This window comes from Dipteris shenzhenensis, chromosome 33 (assembly GCF_047967505.1).
Source record: "Dipteris shenzhenensis isolate YYH24624 ecotype China chromosome 33, Dip_SZ_1.0, whole genome shotgun sequence".
NCBI classification, from domain to species: domain Eukaryota; kingdom Viridiplantae; phylum Streptophyta; class Polypodiopsida; order Gleicheniales; family Dipteridaceae; genus Dipteris; species Dipteris shenzhenensis.
In genome coordinates, this window is record NC_141628.1 from 16,274,105 (window position 1) to 16,291,827 (window position 17,723).

At 40.7% G+C, this 17,723-nt stretch overlaps 1 protein-coding gene and 1 long non-coding RNA gene across 2 annotated transcripts; both read left to right on the forward strand.

Moving 5' to 3' along the window:
• Positions 1-6,641: 6,641 nt before the first annotated feature.
• Positions 6,642-10,526, forward strand: LOC147879746 (pentatricopeptide repeat-containing protein At2g33680-like). Its single transcript, XM_087371718.1, has 3 exons — positions 6,642-6,949; positions 7,044-7,129; positions 7,233-10,526. The coding sequence occupies exons 1-3, from the start codon at positions 6,652-6,654 to the stop codon at positions 10,407-10,409; spliced, it is 3,561 nt and encodes a 1,186-aa protein (XP_087227844.1). The 5' UTR covers positions 6,642-6,651; the 3' UTR covers positions 10,410-10,526.
• LOC147879747 (uncharacterized) lies at positions 10,524-12,238 on the forward strand. Its single transcript, XR_015540657.1, has 3 exons — positions 10,524-10,740; positions 10,897-11,633; positions 12,089-12,238. It is a non-coding gene; the product is annotated as an uncharacterized LOC147879747 (long non-coding RNA).
• The last annotated feature ends 5,485 nt before the right edge of the window (positions 12,239-17,723 follow it).

The following is a 17,723-nucleotide window of genomic DNA, read 5'->3' on the forward strand; positions in this document are numbered from 1 at the left end:
TAGGCTCTGTGTGGGCCATTTTTGTCTCATTGGCTTTATTGGGGTGCCCTTACTGTGATTAAGGGGGCATATGTTAGATAATCAATGCTGGGGTGTAATGGTATAGGCTAAGGTTTGAGAGGGGTTGATGGAGTGGTGGTCATGCTTGGCTCTTCATATGCATGGAGATCATGTGTGTTGCATGTATGCAACATGGCGTACTAGTTCAATGTGGCTATCCAATTAGATTTGAGCACTTTGAGATTTATGGGGACATGGTGATGATTGGGATATTTTTCTCTCTATGCATGGTGATATATTTTTATCTTGGTTGATCCTCATGAGATTCGTCTCACTGTGTCATGATTTCTGGTAGCATCTAGTTGAGTGTCATATGCTAGCAGTTGATGGGGTTAGTCGTGTCTTTGTCTTTGTCCATAGCAAAAAGCCCGATAATGATGATTTGGTAGTTAAATACTAAAAGGTTTATTTGGATCTCTATTGTGTCAACCATATTCATTCATATATGTTTCAATTTTGTTGTAAGAAGAGATAGGAAGAGAATTGTTAATGCTTTAATTTACAACTCCAAAATACCGACACCATGCTATTAGGAAGACAATGGTTGAAGGGTTCAAAAGTGGCGCACAATTGGAGAAATTATTTTTTCAAAATTGAAAAAAAGGCAAGGAAGTGCAAATACCAATGGAAACAAGGACAATCATGAAAGCATACAAGCATCGACCATGGAAATTGAAGACAAGATACTTGCCATGAACATTGTGTCAATAGTAGTGACCCTTTATGCCATGAGAGTAGTGACATAGTTACTAGTGTATGAAGAAGAGATTAACTTTTCATTCCCAAAGGGACTCATAGAAGGGGAATAAGCAAAGACCAGAAAAATCCAAGAGCTCCCTACATATCATATTAAACAAATTAGTATAAATGTCCAAAATCATTGAGGACAAGCCATCAAAGAATGCAATGTGGGTTCCCCAATAAAAAACAAAGTTGGTATAAATGCCTTAAAAATTCATTGCACAAGCTCAAGAATTTTTTTCAAGATACAAATATATGTCTTTGCATTGGAGGACATAGACCTAAAGGGTGTATAGCCAAGTTTGATTCAACACCAAATCTTCTAAGATGTGAAGCCAATCAAATAGCAAAGAAATTGGATGAAACCCAACTATGAAAAGGTGATCAAATGTGAAATTGATGTGGTATTAGTGGTAGGAATCACCTATGTAGTGGATTTGAGAGAATGATTGTTCCCAATCATAATTATGAAGAAAAAGAATGGAAAATTGAGAGGGGGGTGTGAACTACTAAAAGCTGAAGGGACAAACCATCAAAGACCCATTCCTAGTCCCCTTCACAAACAAACATCCTAGATAAAGTGGCAGCACATGAGGTGTATTTTTTCATGGAGAGATACAACAGCTATATTAAATTTATCACATTGGTTGAGGAGGATAGAGAAAAGACTAGCTTCACTATCAAATGGGCAAGGTCATGGCATTTTGGTTGAAGAATGCACCAACCATGGTCAAAGGTTTATGATAGAAAACTTTTGAATTACATTGACAAATTTCGATCCATTTTTTGGGATGATTTCTCAATGTATGACACAAGGTCAACACACTTAATGTGCTTGAAAAAAGTGTTTAGTAGTACAAGAGTCGAAATCTCTCTCAATCCATACAAGTGCATGTTTTGTGTCTTATTAGGACTTCTATTGGGGCACACAATTTCAAGTGAAGGAATGATGATAGAGAAATCAAATTCAAAAAATGAAGGTGCTAAGCAATGTCAAGCAAGTTTGTTTATTCATGGATTTCCTTGACTTCTATTAGTGATTCATCAAGAAGTTTTTTAGAGTAGATGAAGCCTTGCATCATCTCACAATGCATGAAACAAACTTTGAATAGAATAATGAACATGCCAAAATGAGTTTAAACCTTGCAAGAAATGGTAAAGGTATCAAGACTGTGAAACCTAGATTGGAATGAAATTTTTCATGTGCATGTAAATGCATTGAGAATGGTGATTGGGTCCATTTTGACTCAATTAGAAGGGAATATGGATTTCCCCTTCTTTTATGCATGCCAAACGTTTTTAATGGTGGAACCAAATCAATCTACCACAAAAAGGGAGGCCCTAGGAATAGTGTACAATGTTCAAAATTTTTGGCATGACTACTAGATAACCCATTTATTCTCTTTGTTGATCAATAGCCCTTGATATATTTGATAAAATAGACTATCATGGAACCAATATTGATAAGATGGATTCTTTTTGTTCAATAGTTTAATTTCAAAGTCATTCATAGACTTGATTGATCCCACAATGGAGCAGATTATTTGTCTCACACCTTGAAGACAAAAGATCCAAAGAGGGGATGGATGATAAGCTACCTAATGCAAGATTGTTTGCTATGTCAATGTATAAATATAATCACAAAGAAATCTTGTAGGTCCTCTCGACAACCACATTCCCTAAAGATGCATAAACAAATAAAAGGAGAAAGATTGCACTCAAAACCTAGAAATAAAAATTGTTCACCTATCATCTATATAAGAAAGGAGTGGATATTGTCCTCTCATGATGCATATTTCAACATCAGAGGGAGATAGTAATGGCTAAAGCACATCAAGAAACAACAAGAGGTCATTTCTCAACCAATGCCATAGCTAGGAGAATATTGAAGGTTGGGTTATGGTGGAGTATACTATATCTAGAAGTTACAAGGCAATGCAAAAGGTGTCATGTATGTTACTGAGTGGGTAGGCTGAATTTCAAAGATCAAATGGTAGTTAACTTGATATATCAATGGAAACTGTTCCAACAATAGGATAAGATTTTATCGAACCATTCAAAGTCACCACACAATAGGAGACAATGAGTACATAGTGATGCCAACACATTATGTCACCAAATGGTTCAAAGTGAAAGCCTTGAGGGATAACACCACATGAAGTATAGCATGGTCTTTGTATGAGAACGTCAAATGTAAGTTTGGATGCCCAATCAAGATGATGTTAGATCAAGGAATTCATTTCATCAACTCAATAATTCAAACCATCACAAAGGAAGCCCTCATTCGATGATGCTAGAGGACCAACCAAAGACCGCTTTCATTACATCATGGGGGGTATATGTGTGCATAGGACATCCGCCATATTCACTGTTTCTACCATGATTGGTCATACTGCTCCCTTGAGCACACTAACCACCCCCATTGGCATGCGGACTTTGTTTCTACCCCATCGCACCGATAGAGTATTGAGAGTCCAATTGTAATTAACCTTTGCCCCTAGCAACCAGGGTCGTCCCAAAAGGAAGCTATACTCTGTGTGAGGGGCCGCCATAATGAGCATGATGAATGAAACTATAAAATCAATTTTGGAAACCTCTATGCACACTTCTCGCAGTATGCCCAGTGGACACACTCTCTATGCTGATCAGCCATTCGGACCAAAACTGGTGCCAGCTCCCATTGAGTCCAACCCAATTCTTTGCACATTCGGAGGGTGATGATGTTAACCCCAGATCTGCCCCATTGACCAGTACCTATGAAAAACTTCATCCATTTACGCTCGTAGAGATATCTGCATGTCGGTGAGAGGTACTGCCGCAACTGGCATTGATTGAGAAATGCATAAGTTATGGATCATGCAAGATACCTATATATAAAAAATTCCCTGAACCTCACTAAAAATGGCTATACCCAAGCAAACAATGACCCTCATGATTTCTAGTAGCATATAGTCAAGTGTCATCTACTAGTATATAGTCCTAATAGAAGTTGAAAGGGTTAATCGTGTCTTTTTGTCTTAAGTCTTTGTACACAACAAAAAGCCTCGCAAGGATGAGCTATTAGTTTAGTAATAAAAGGTTTATTTGGGTCTATTGCATCAAGCATCTTCATTCGTAAATGTTTTTCAGTTTTGTTGTAGTAGATAGAGGGAGAATATTTCTTAATGCTTTGATGCACAACTCCAAAATACTAACATTGTTATCAGAGGTTCAAGTTCTGATTAAAAGTATAGAAGTTACCATGAGGCCTTAAAATTAAGTGATACTTTAGAGAATAGAGTTTGTCAAGGACTTGTGAGGCTTGTCTTGAGGTGTGAGATGGGGTCTAAGATTTACAAACCCATTGTGGTAGAGTCATTTTTCACAACATTCCATGGTAGGAGCTTTTCTCATTGCAATTGTCACTGCATTTATTTCTCCTAGAGAAAGGGCTATGGGGATCTACGTGTGGATAAAAAAAGAAGCCTACAAATAATCAAGTGTCAAATAAAATTCAAGCATAGGAGTTTAATAATGAGAAATATATGGGGATGTGATATAGTAGTAGTTTACATTGATTGATCTAGCTCTTTTATGCGTGTTTGATCTAGTTGTCACATGACTCTGCCCTTTGTGGATAGTCACTTGCTTGCTTAATCTTAGCTCTTAGTGAGTAGACTGATATTTATTTTTGGCACTTTTTTGGCTTTTGGAAGTAGTATGGAGTGTGTTTTTTCTTGTTAGAGTTGACAGTATTTTGGACAACTGATCGTATGTTAGATTTAGGCTTTGTGTGGGCCATTTTTGTCTCATTGGTTTTATTGGGGTGCCCTTACTGTGATTAAGGGGGCATATGTTAGATAATCAGTGCTGGGATCTAATGGTATAGTCTGAGGTTTGAGAGGGGTTGATGGAGTGGTGGTCATGCTTGGCTCTTCATATGCATGGAGATCATGTGTGTTGCATATATGCAACATGGCATACTAGTTTAATGTGGCTATCCAATTAGATAGAGCGCTTTGAGATTTATGGGGACATGGTGATGATTGGGATATTTTTCTCTATGCATGGTGATCTATTTTTATCTTGGTTGATCCTCATGAGATTCGTCTCACTGTGTCATGATTTCTGGTAGCATCTAGTTGAGTGTCATTTGCTAGAAGTTGATGGGTCACCAAATCTTCTAAGATGTGAAGCCAATTAGATAGCAAAGATATTGGATGAAACCCAACTATAAAAAGGTGCTCAAATGTGAAATTGATGTGGTATTAGTGGTAGGAATCACATATGTAGTGGATTTGAGAGAATAGATTGTTCCCAATCATAATTATGCAAAAAAAGAATGGAAAATTGAGAGGGGGTGTGAACTACTAAAAGCTAAAGGGACAAACCATCAAAGACCCATTCCTACTCCCCTTCACAAACAACATGCTAGATAAAGTGGCAGTGCATGAGGTGTATTTTTTCATGGAGAGATATAGCAGCTATATTAAATTTATCATATTGGTTGAGGAGGATCCTTCACTATCAAATGGGCAAGGTCATGGCATTTTGGTTGAAGAATGCACTAGCCATGGTTCAAAGGTTTATGATAGAAAACTTTTGAATTACATCGACAAATTTTGATCCATATTATGGGATGATTTCTCAATGTATGACACAAGGTCAACACACTTAATGTGCTTGAAAAAAGTGTTTAGTAGTACAAAGAGTCCGAATCTCTCTCAATCCATACAAGTGCATGTTTTATGTCTTATTAGGACTTCTATTGGAGCACACAATTTCAAGTCAAGGAATGATGATAGAGAAATCACATTCAAAAAATGAAGGCGCTAAACAATGTCAAGCAAGTTTGTTTGTTCATGGATTTCCTCGACTTCTATTAGTAATTCATCAAGAAGTTTTCTAGAGTAGATGAAGCCTTGCATCATCTTGCAATACATGAAACAAAGTTTGAACATAATAATGAACATGCCAAATCAGTTCAAACCTTGCAAGAACTAGTAAAGGTATCAAGATTGTGAAAGCTAGATTGGAATGAAATTTTTCATGTGCATGTAAATGCATTGAGAATGGCAATTGGGTCCATTTTGACTCAATTAGGAGGGAATATGGATTTCCCCCTCTTTTATGCATGCCAAATGTTTTCAATGCTGGAACCAAATCAATCCACCACAAAAAGGTAGGCCCTAGGAATAGTGTACAATGTTCAAAATTTTTGGCATGACTACTAGATAACCCATTTATTCTCTTTGTGGATCAATAGGCCTTGATATATTTGATCAAAAAGACTATCATGGAACCAAGATTGATAAGATGGATTCTTTCGCTTCAATAGCTTAATTTCAAAATCATTCATAGACTTGATTCATCCCACAATGGAGCAGATTATTTGTCTCACACCTTGAAGACAAAAGATCCAAAGAGGGGATGGATGATGAGCTACCCAATGCAAGATTGTTTGCTACGTCAATGTATAAATATAATCACAAAGAAATCTTGTAGGTCCTCTCCACAACCACATTCCCTAAAGATGCATAAATAAATAAAAGGAGAAAGATTGCACTCAAAACCTAGAAATAAAAATTGTACACCTATCATCTATAGAAGAAAGGAGTGGATATTGTCCTCTCATGATGCATATGTCAACACGAGAGGGAGATAGTAATGGGTCCATGTACTAGTTTGAGGAGAATAAGAAAGCACTAAATGAGTGGAGTGGTGTAAAATAATTGGAGAGACACTTTTGAGGGAAGTGCTAACAAAGCAAAAAATTAGTCTCCCTCAAAAAAAAAAAAACAAAAAACAAACAAAGCAAAACATTAGTCTCCCTCAAAATTTGGAACTCAAAAGCCTGTTGATCTACTGGCTATGGAGGCCATATTGTCAACAAGTAGAGCTAGCTCAGAATGCTATTATCAGCTGGGAGACCCAAACAAGCTCAAGAGCAGACCAGCAGCAGCAGGACCCTCGCATCGTTTGCCTTTTGCCATCCCTCAGATGGAGTTTCAGCTCGTTGCACCTTCATTTGCCATCCACATTGATCCATCCAGGGAGTGGAGCTATCCTCCGCCACGGCTAGAGATTTCTCATCCTTTAGCTGTGGCACCGTGGCCGTCGAATATAGTGGGGCAGTATTCTTCAGCTTGCCCATGTACCTCCAGTTCAGGTTTGCTGTTTTGCTATGGTTGGACAGAGCTCCTTGTCCTTTCCACCATCGAATTCCAGTCTCGAGCAGGTTTTCATTGTCTTCCCGCCCGCAGACTGGGAGCGGACCTTACGAACAGAGCGCTTGTGGGTGGGGTATTTCACGGATCCCTCTCAATGGTTGGACAACAGAACCAACAAAGTAAGAGACCAATGGATTTGGACGAAATGTTTTGCAAGGTGGAGCTATAGAAAACGTGGTGTAAATATAGGCTTTTTGATGAATTCTTGATGGGTGTTAACAGACAAACCCAGAGGCTCCAGAATTCAAGCGTACAACTACTGAGGAGTCGTTGTGGAGAAGAAACTGGCACAACCCAGGTTGGGTTAAAACTATGCTTGAGGAGAAAAACCTTCAGGATTGGGAAAGTCAGGCAACCAACGGGGCCAAAGCATCTAGTTGTCACCAAGAACAAGCGTGCTCAAACTCTGAAGACCCTGGCTTGGTGGAGGAACTAGCTCAGTCTGGGCACCTTTGCAAGGCCAGCTTTAGGGCTGGTGTGCAAATGGATGGAAGACTACTTCCAGAGGGCAGCAGTTGGGACATGCTGAGCTTGGATGAGACGCTCAGTGTTTTACACCAGACGGCTGAGTTGCCTGTGGTGGAGAATCTGATTCACATCTTGCATAAATGTAGGAAATACAAGAATTTAGTTTATGCCAAGCGTGCACATGCACACCTCTGCATGAACGGGCTTGAAGCTCATAAAACTATTGGGAACCACATTGTGCCAATGTTGGTGGAATGCAAAAGTATTTCTGATGCACAGCAGGTTTTTGATAGGTTGGTTCATCGGAACGAGCATTCATGGACTTCTCTCATATTAGGGTACATTCAATGTGGGCAAACACAGCATGCTCTCAATCTGTACCAGAAAATGCAAGAGGACAGTGTACATCCTAGCAGGTATACGCTAATGGCCCTACTTAAAGCATGTGCCAGGCTGAAGGATCTCGAAACAGGTCGAGAATTGCATGTGGAGATTATACAAAAGGGATTTGGAAAAGACCTTTTTATTGGCAACACTTTGGTTGACATGTATGCTAAATGTGGCTCACTTCCAGAGGCATGGGAAGTGTTTGACAATCTGCCAGCTCAAGATGTCGTATCTTGGACAACGCTAATTGGAGGATATGCTGAACATGGACCTGATCAGGAAGCTCTGAAATGTTTTCAACGGATGCAACTAGAGGGCATCTCTCCGAATGCTGCCACATTTGTTTGTGTCTTGAAAGCTTGTGGCAGCCTAGGAGCCATAGGCAAGGGCCGGAGAATACATGCTGAGATTGCACAAAAAGGATTTGAGAAAGATCTTTTTGTTGGCAGCACTTTGGTCAACATGTATGCCAAATGTGCTTCACTTACAGAGGCATGGGAAGTCCTTGACATGTTGCCAATTCGAAATGCTGTGTCGTGGAATGCAATAATTGCAGGATTTGCTGAACATGGACCTGGCCAGGAGGCACTAAAATGTTTTGAACTGATGCAACAGGAGGGGATTTTTCCAAATGTTATCACCTTTATTTGTGTTTTGAAAGTTTGTGGCAGTATGGGAGCCATAGGCCAGGGCCGAAATTTTCATGTGGAGATCACACTTAAGCCATTTGCAAGAGATCTTTCTGTTGGCAACACCTTGGTTGACATGTATGCCAAATGTGGCTCACTTTCAGAGGCATGGGAAGTCTTTGACAAGCTGCCAGTTCAAGATGTGGTGTCATGGAATGCGCTAATTGCAGGATACACTGAGCATGGACCTGTTCCAGAAGCACTCAATTGTTTTGAACGGATGAAGTTGCAGGGCATCTCTCCAGATGCCATCACATATGTTTCTCTTTTGAAAGCTTGTGGCAATATGGGGGACATATGCAAGGGTCGAAAAATACAAACTGAGATTGTGCAAAAGGGATTTGGAAGAAATCTTTTTGTCCTCAACACTTTGGTTGACTTGTATGCCAAATGTGGCTCGATTTCAGAGGCATGGGAAGTCTTTGAGAAGCTGCCAGTTCGAGATGTTGTGTCATGGACTGCATTAATTGCAGGATATGCTGAGCATGGACCTAGTCAAAAAGCGATTCAATGTTTTGAACAGATGAAACTGGAGGATATTTCTCCGAATATTGTCACTTTTGTTTGTATCTTGAAAGCTTGTGGCGCCATGGGAGTTGTAAGCAAGGGCCGAGAAATACATGCTGAGATTGCACGAAGGGGATTCGAAAGAGATATATCCATTGGAAGTACTTTGGTGGACATGTATGCCAAATGTGGCTCACTTTCAGAGGCACAGGAGGTCTTTGACAAGCTGCCAAGGCGAGATGTTGTCTCATGGACCGCACTACTTGTAGGATACACTGAATATGGACCTGGCCAGGAAGCACTGAAGTGTTTTGAACAAATGCGACTGGAGGGCGTTGCTCCGGATGCTGTCATGTTTGCTTGCATCTTGAAAGCATGTGGCAGCATGGGAGCCATAGGCAAGGGACGAGAAATACACATGGAGGTTTCAGAAAAAGGATTTGGAAGAGATCTTTTGGTGGGCAACACTTTGGTCGACATGTATGCAAAATGTGGCTCAATTGCAGAGGCACGGGAAGTGTTTAACAAGCTGGCAGTTCGAGATGTCCTGTCATGGACGGCACTAATTGCAGGTTATGCTGAACATGGCCCAAGTCAGGAAGTGCTGAACTGTTTTGAGCAGATGCAAGTGGAGGGGATCACTCCAGATGCTACCGCATTTGTTAGTGTCTTGAAAGCGTGTGGCAGCCGAGGAACCATTGTCAAGGGCCGAGAGGTACATGCTGAGATTGCAGAAAAGGGATTTGGAAGAGAGCTTTTTGTCGGCAACAGTCTGGTCGACATGTATGCTAAATGTGGCTCGCTTTCAGAGGCACGTGATGTTTTTGACAAGCTGCCAGTTCGAGATGTTGTGTCGTGGAGCACCATGATAAAAGCTTATGCCATGAATCACGAGGTTAACATGGCTTTACAATGTTTTGAGGACATGCAAGATCAGGATGTGAAGCCTGATGACATTATGTTCACATGTCTTCTTACTGCATGCAGTCATATCAATCTGTTATTAAAGGGCCAGGAATATTTCAAGATGACAAGGAAAGAATATGTCACTATACCTTCTCTAGAGCACTATACTTGCATGGTTGATATGCTCGCAAGATCAGGACATTTGTACGAGGCAGAGGAATTTCTTGAAGCTATGTGGTGTCCTCCATCAAGTGGAACTTGGACAACTTTGCTGAGTGTCTGCAAAACTTATGCAGAAGCAGAACTAGGACAAAGATGCTTTCAGCAGCTGGTCCAGATGGATCCAGAGTTTGGTGCTTCATATGTGCTCATGGCAAACATCTATTCAACTACTGGCAGCTGGCATGATGCTTACAGAATAGAGGAGCTGAGGAATGGGTGAAGAGAAAGCCTCCCAATGCTTTAATAGAGATGGACAAGGTGCAGCATGAGTTTGTGGTGGGAAATCACCAAATCAAGGAAAATTTGGACATGCTACAACCTTTGCACTGATTGGAAGAGCAGGTGGCAAGTCTAGAACTGGTCTGGAGACCCAGTTCTTATCAGGTATGTGAGCACGCAGAAAATCGGCCATGGCTTTAGGGCTTCTATACATGCCTCAAGAACAAACTCCGTGTGTGACTACAAATTGGTTGGACATGCTACAACCTTTGCACCGATTTGAAGAGCAGGTGGCAAGTCTAGAACTGGTCTGGAGGCCCAGTTCTTATCAGGTATGTGAGCATGCAGAAAATCGGCCATGGCTTTAGGGCTTCTATACATGCCTCAAGAACAAACTCGGTGTGTGACTACAAATTGGTTGGAAGACGTGCAATGTGCAATCACAAATCCAGGATGCATCATTTCAAGAATGCTTTCTGTTCCTGCAGGGATTTGTTGTGGGCCTTTTCCATTACATGCTTCCAGAAGTCTGCGCGTGACTACAAATCGATCGGAAGACATGAATGACTAACCACAATACAAGTAAGATGACATCCAGGATTGGAAGGCGGGAGATCATTGTTCAAGACGACTGCGCATGCATCATTTCAAGGATGGTTTGTATCCTGCAGGATTTGTGTTTGGCCTTTCTATATGAAGACGTCTATAGCGAATGACCCCATTACATGTAATAGAGGGAGCAAGCTTCATTTAAAAAAACCATAATCCACTGACTGGTGCTTTGCAATTTTGCAATGTGCATTAAGTGTTTTGGCTCCATGCTTGGATGTCAACTTGTTACATGGTCTATTGGTGATAAATAAAATGCACCTAGCATGTACTAGATACTTCAATACCATGACTAAAAAGCAAAAGAGCATGTGCATGGATGGAAAATTCACGAGCAAGGATAGATCATAGTAGTGAGTTAATGGGGCATCAATTTTGACTCCTGCTACCACATGGGAGGCCTTGTATCACATGAAATGATTGATCATTTATTTGTGCGTATTTGGGTGTTGGCAAATGTCTGCTAGTTGGTTCGTGAGGCCAATATTGGCATTAAGTGATGATCTTTTAGAGGCTGGCAGCAGCAGATATTTAGAAACACGTGCATGACCCATGTTCCATTGTTTATTATGCCAGTCGTGGACCTTCTCAGCTCCAAATTGTTATTCCCTGAGTGGTATGTGTCCCTCCCTCCCTCTCTCTCCCCCTCTCTACCGCCTCACCAGTCACCTGGTCCACCATGACATTGGGCCAGATTTTGCTTTGTATTCTGATGACATTTGCCGATAGTGATGATGGGCAGGGTCATATTGATGCTATCCTATGACTCTATATTGATATTGATGTACTTATGGCTATGTAGCATGTAGTATGAGTGTTGATGCTCTTTTTAGTAGCTTTGCCCTTGCAGCTTGTTTGTATCAGGTTTCTCATAGTCTCATACACCCATCGGTCTTCGGAAGACTTTAATAAACTCTCTCTCTCTCTCTCTCACACACACACACACACACACACACACGCGCGCGCGCGCACGTGCGTGCGCCCCCCCCAACACACACACATCTGGGAGTGGTATCACAAAGGCTGTAAGCCTTAGAGATGTGAAAATGGCCTGGAATATTTTTTGTTCAGGGCATGGGAAGAGGGACCACAATGGGGCAAGTGGAATGGTGAAGATAGCCTTGACAGATGAGCAGCTAAAAAGCTTACCATGTGCTGCAAATGCTCAAGCAAGCATCCATGAAGCAAGGCATGAACATGATATTTTGGGAGGTGAAGCTAGGCTGTGGATAGGTCCAATAGCTGGGCCTCCAAGAAGCAATTCCAGGAAACAAGCATGTTATTGTTTGTCTTGTATATGTGGAAAATGGAGAAGATGTGAATATAAATCTGACACTGTAAATTGGGACTATTCAAGGCTTTCTATAGTATAACGTTCTGGAGTAGCTGTTAAGATCTTGTTTACGTGATCTGGGGACTGTGCTTCTCAGAGTATAATAACAAATCTGTGTGGGCTGAGGGCTGTGTGCCCACTGTTGTAGCCTGTTCTCTTTTCTTTTAAAAAAAAAATAATGTTATCATGATGTTCTACTTGGTGTGGTGATTATAGGTGCTAATTTTGCCATCAATGCAGAGGTAGATAAAAGTTTTACATTATCAAATGTACACCTGAGGGAGAAGCTGTATGTAATAAGGGATGGTGGAGAAGAAAGGGGAGTTGGTGGTGCCTAGATGGTGCTACAAAATGCTTGATGACCACTCGCTTCAAGTACTTGCAACTAGTGGGATCGTGCGAATTCCCAGTAGAGCAAATCGATAGAGAGGAAAACCTATGCTACATTTTCTGAGAAGCTGTATGTAATAAGGGATGGCTGGAGAAATGTTTTATAGAAAAGGGAGTCGGTGGTGCCTAGATGGTGCTTGATGACCACTTGCTTCAAGTACTTGCACCTAGTGTGATCACGCAAATTCCCAGTAGAGCAAATCAAATGAGAGGAAAACCTATGCTACATTTTCTATGATGTCCAGGCTTCCTCTCGTAAATTTCCCCTCCCTCACTCCCATTCTTGACTCTCTTCTTTATGTATGTAGGATGTATGTATGTATACACACTTTTTTTGTGTGAAATCCAGTTGTCATTATATTACAAAAAACAGTTCCAAAGAAAGGGACAACCAGCTCCAAACATCAGAAGACATCATTAAATGACAAAAAGTTGGGATAATCTAGGTCCCGTGCATGTAGACAACCATAAAATGATTGTTCAGTCCTAAACAATTAAACTGAGCCCAACCTGTCTGTGCACACACACACACAGCATCTCTCTCTCTCTCTCTCTCTCACACACACACACACACACACACACACGCATATACCGCTCAAATGTGGACATGTATATTAGATCTATCCTTGTGTCCACACCCAAGCTTAATGGGTCAATTCCATTCTCTGCACTGATCAATAAGGCAAATACCAGATCTCCAATATTTCTCAGTACTTGCAAGAGGCTCGTGTATCTACTGTTGTCCATTGCCAGCAAGCCATGGATTCATTTGTAGCATGATCTGTGTAAAAACACTGTGCGTGGCTGTCAAAATGACAAGTACAGTTTGCAAGGGGAGAGTTTGTCCACAGCCTTGAATCGTTTTGCAAGAGTTAAAAGCGTAGACTTAAGCGGGTTGGGAGACCTGGATGGTGAGAGTGGCTGACATTGATATAATGTGTGTGTATGGGAGGATTTTAGTCTAGTACAACAGCTAGGCAATGTATACAGAGATGAATGTGATGCTTAACGGCCATGGAGTAGGCATTTGTAATGGCTATTATGGTCTTCAATAGTTCAAAGTTAAAACGAGTTCTTGAGCTACAAATGTATTTGTAGAAGCACAAATATAGTGTGCAACAGTTAAATTGATGCAGTGAGGAGCCCTGGGAAGCATTAGAGCCATACAACATATACTCCCCCGTTGCTTTTGCTTTAGATCTTCTGATCTATTTCCCCTCCACCTATACATGATATATACAAAGGGAGGAAGCAAATATGCACATGGCTAAGGAAGAACTCCGGGAGAAGATGGGTTACCAGTAGTATTCTACACTTGGTTTTGGGAAACAATAGGACCTAAGCTGAAGGAGCTTTGGGAGGATTCAATAAGCAGAGGGCCTCTTGACCCAAGAATAAACACAAGGATGATCAAGCTTATTCCTACAGGTAGGCTAAGGAAGTCCTTAGTAAGTGGCAGGCTCTCACTATGCTCAACGGAAGCTATAAGATCATAGCTAAGGCCTTGGCTTTATGGCTCAAAACAAAGATGGGAGGAATATAACTGGAGCATGTCATTACCGAATGGGAGGACTTAGAACTAGCCAAGGAAAAGATATTTGCTTTGTGAAGGTCAATTTTAATAAATCCTATGATAGAATGGAATGGGGATTTATCCTCCAATCTTTACAAGGCATGGAGGTTCTATCGCTTGATGGAAACATGACTTCAAAAATCAAGAGCCAAAGTAGAAGGAAATCGCGTAAGCTCTCAACCTTTTTGGTTATGAGAAGGTCAATTAGGCAAGGGTGTGCTCTATCTCCTCTCCTCTTTGCTATTGCTGCAGATGCACTGGGTGGGTCATTCAAGATAAAACAGAGAAAAAAATGGTAATGGTTCACAAGTACTATGCAAACTGTTCACTGTGATGACACCAATCTCACCACATTTCTAAAGAGGCTATCTTAGAATGTCTCGACACATTTTGCCTAGTGTCAGGGTCCAAGACAAATCATAACAAAATGGGGTATATGGAACAAAGGGTAGTAGTTAAGGATAGTGGGTGCAAAGACGATGGGCATACCAATGCGATTCCACTGCTCAATCAGGGACAAATGAGAGTGGGTCATTTAGAAATTAAAAAGAAGATCCAAACTTGGCAAGGTATCCAATCATCCCTAGCGAGGAGAAAGCTCGTCTTGAACCACTACCTATTCCCTTCAGTTATTTATTTTATCTCGTCTGGCTTTTCTCAAGGATAGGGATTAATAAACTGAATGCCATATTCAGGACTTTTCTGTGGGGGGGAGATGAGAACCATCATAGGATGGCAAAGTGAGGTGGGACTTCTACACACTTCCAAAAAAGAGGGACGGTTGGGTATTGTCAATATTGAGTGGTCAACTATAAGATTCTTTGGTAAGTGGATAATCCATGTAGCTCAAAAATAGGAAAATGAGCTGGTCTTTTCTATCCAAAAGACACTTTAAGAACGCCAAACTAGCCAGGTGTAAGAGCTGGATTATCTACGAAAATAGGAACTTTCATAGCTCACGACTTCATATGGTTCTCAATGATATGGAGGGAGAAATGCCTTCCTGATGTTTTGCTGAAACATGCCATGAGGCTTAACAAGAAAGGGGTGAGAACATGGGAAGATGAGGGGGTCTAGAGGGAAGAAAGATGGATGCAAGAGAGAGAATTAAGAGAAATCTTTAGATCAATAGGTTTGACTACCTGGCAATTCGAGAAAGATTGCAAGTTTGGGATATGGATTCTTTGACCTGGATGGGAGGTAGACAGGAATTTCATTAGAGAATTTGAATGGCCAGTCTGAAAGAACCTACTTCCACTTCTAATGCTCTCAATGCACACTCGAGAAGTGATGGACACAGAGAATGGTTGAGAAAGGATCCGGTTAGCACTTGCATGAGGATGTCTATGGGTCCAAGATATCCTTGAGAAAATAGTCATGCCTAACGTGGTTAGTCATGTGCAATGGCATGTGGACAGGATGCAAGGCTATGGCCATAGGTAAAGGGAGCAACATGTGCAAGAGATGTAAGAGAACCCTTGAAGATGTCACTCACCTGTTCATCAAATCTAGATTTTCAAAGGGATTTTGGGATGGAATCTGTTCAGTAGGTAGGGTTTTCCAATTTTTGCCTGACAATGATTTGTTAGGAGATGTTGTGCTAAGGAAAAAGAGTAACTAGAATCTGTTGAGGAAAAATGTTTTATGGTTCATATGGTTACAAAGAAATGCAATGCTATTTACTAATGTATTTTTGGATGCTTTACAACCACATTACAACTCACCTACCCATGGATAATAGGAAAGAGACACGATCATCAAGGAATGTGACATGCACTTCTAGAAGGTTATAGCAAGTCTTAAAAAGGCACCTTCAAAACAACAAAAGGCACTTGGAGCCTATTGTGTGATGTGCTCAAACATAAACAAAGTGTTGATTCCCAAACAGAAGTTCTATGTTTTATTTCATACAATGGATATTTTCTTGTATTTTAAGGACTAAGAGACACACACCTGATGTAAAGTTGTATCTATGATGACGCTATAATTGAAAACCCTCATTTTTCAAACCCAAAAATAAATAAAATCGAAGGGAATTTAGAAGATGTAGATATCAACAATAATAAAAAATATGTAAAGTATAATGAGACAATAATAGCAAGAATGGAAAAATGATAGTAGCTATTAAAACCACAAAATGGAGAAATGTGACACAAAAACTTAAAATTTGATTGAATGTGAGATTTAGATTTAGGTTTCAACTCTATGTTATAACTTGTATAGGTACATTGGGCTCTCAGCTTTATGGTCTTTCACCTTTTTAGAAAGCCCATTTGTAATGTTTTGTCCCTTTGTTTCTATTCTTTCGATCTAAGTCGACCAGTCAAAGACGTTATAACTCACGACATAGACCTAAATCATTTTTAGTCCATTTGCATCCTTCACTAATACATGCACAAAAGTGGAGGCCTAGCTTTAGCATGCAATAGGAAATGGGATTCATCCCTATTGCAACATTAACTGACTTTGAAATATGATAAAGAAAGAGTAAGCACTTCCTAGCCATGTTACAACACTACAAGAGCTTATTTTTCCTTATAAGAGGGGTTGGTACATAGTAGCCACTTGGGGGAACATTTGGATGGATTACCGTTTTTCTTTTGGGGCTTCTCTTTGGAGGGAAGAGAATACACGAGATAAAGGGCCCTCTATGAGGATGGGACAAGGGACCAAGAGAGTTAAAAGATAGGGACAATCGGGGGAGGGGGATGGAGGTGGCTTACTAAAGTCGAGCTCTCTACCAATGGGAGACCAATATGGTTTCCAAATTTGCAAGCCTTACTGTTGGCTGGGCCCTAATCTTTAGATCAAGGGATTGCATAATTTCTAATCCAAGAGGCCATTTTGGAGTCCAAATATCCCCTGATGGTCTCATGGCCACCTTAGAAACTAGCACATGTTGGACTTTGTATCCATGGGTCCTTTAGCCTTGCAAGGACATGAGTTCTCTTCAAAAAATTTGTTTAGATGGTGACCTTGCTTGCACCTATACTTCTTGTAAGGGTGAGCCTTGGTGGCAGAGGATATCAAAGGTTGATTTTAAAATGTCCTTGGTGGAACCTCTCATTTTGGGTGGAGGCTCTCAGGCAAGGTGCATGATTTCCAAGTTTGGTTTTAAAATTGGGCTTAAAGGCACCTCTTATTCTTACAAGGGAGAGCTTGGTGATGGATAATGAATGCCAGTATTGTTTTTAAAACTGACCTTGGTAGCTAGGGTTGATTTTAAATTTGACCTTTGGTGACACCCATCCTCACCAAGGCCCTAACTTGAAAGAGGGAGAGATTCCACCAATGTTGGTTTTAAAACTGATCTTGGCTATCATGCTCCATTACAAGAATGTCCCTTGTTAGAAGGTGAGAAGCCACTAAGGTCTTTTTGAAAATCATCATTAGAAGTCTTGCACCTTGCC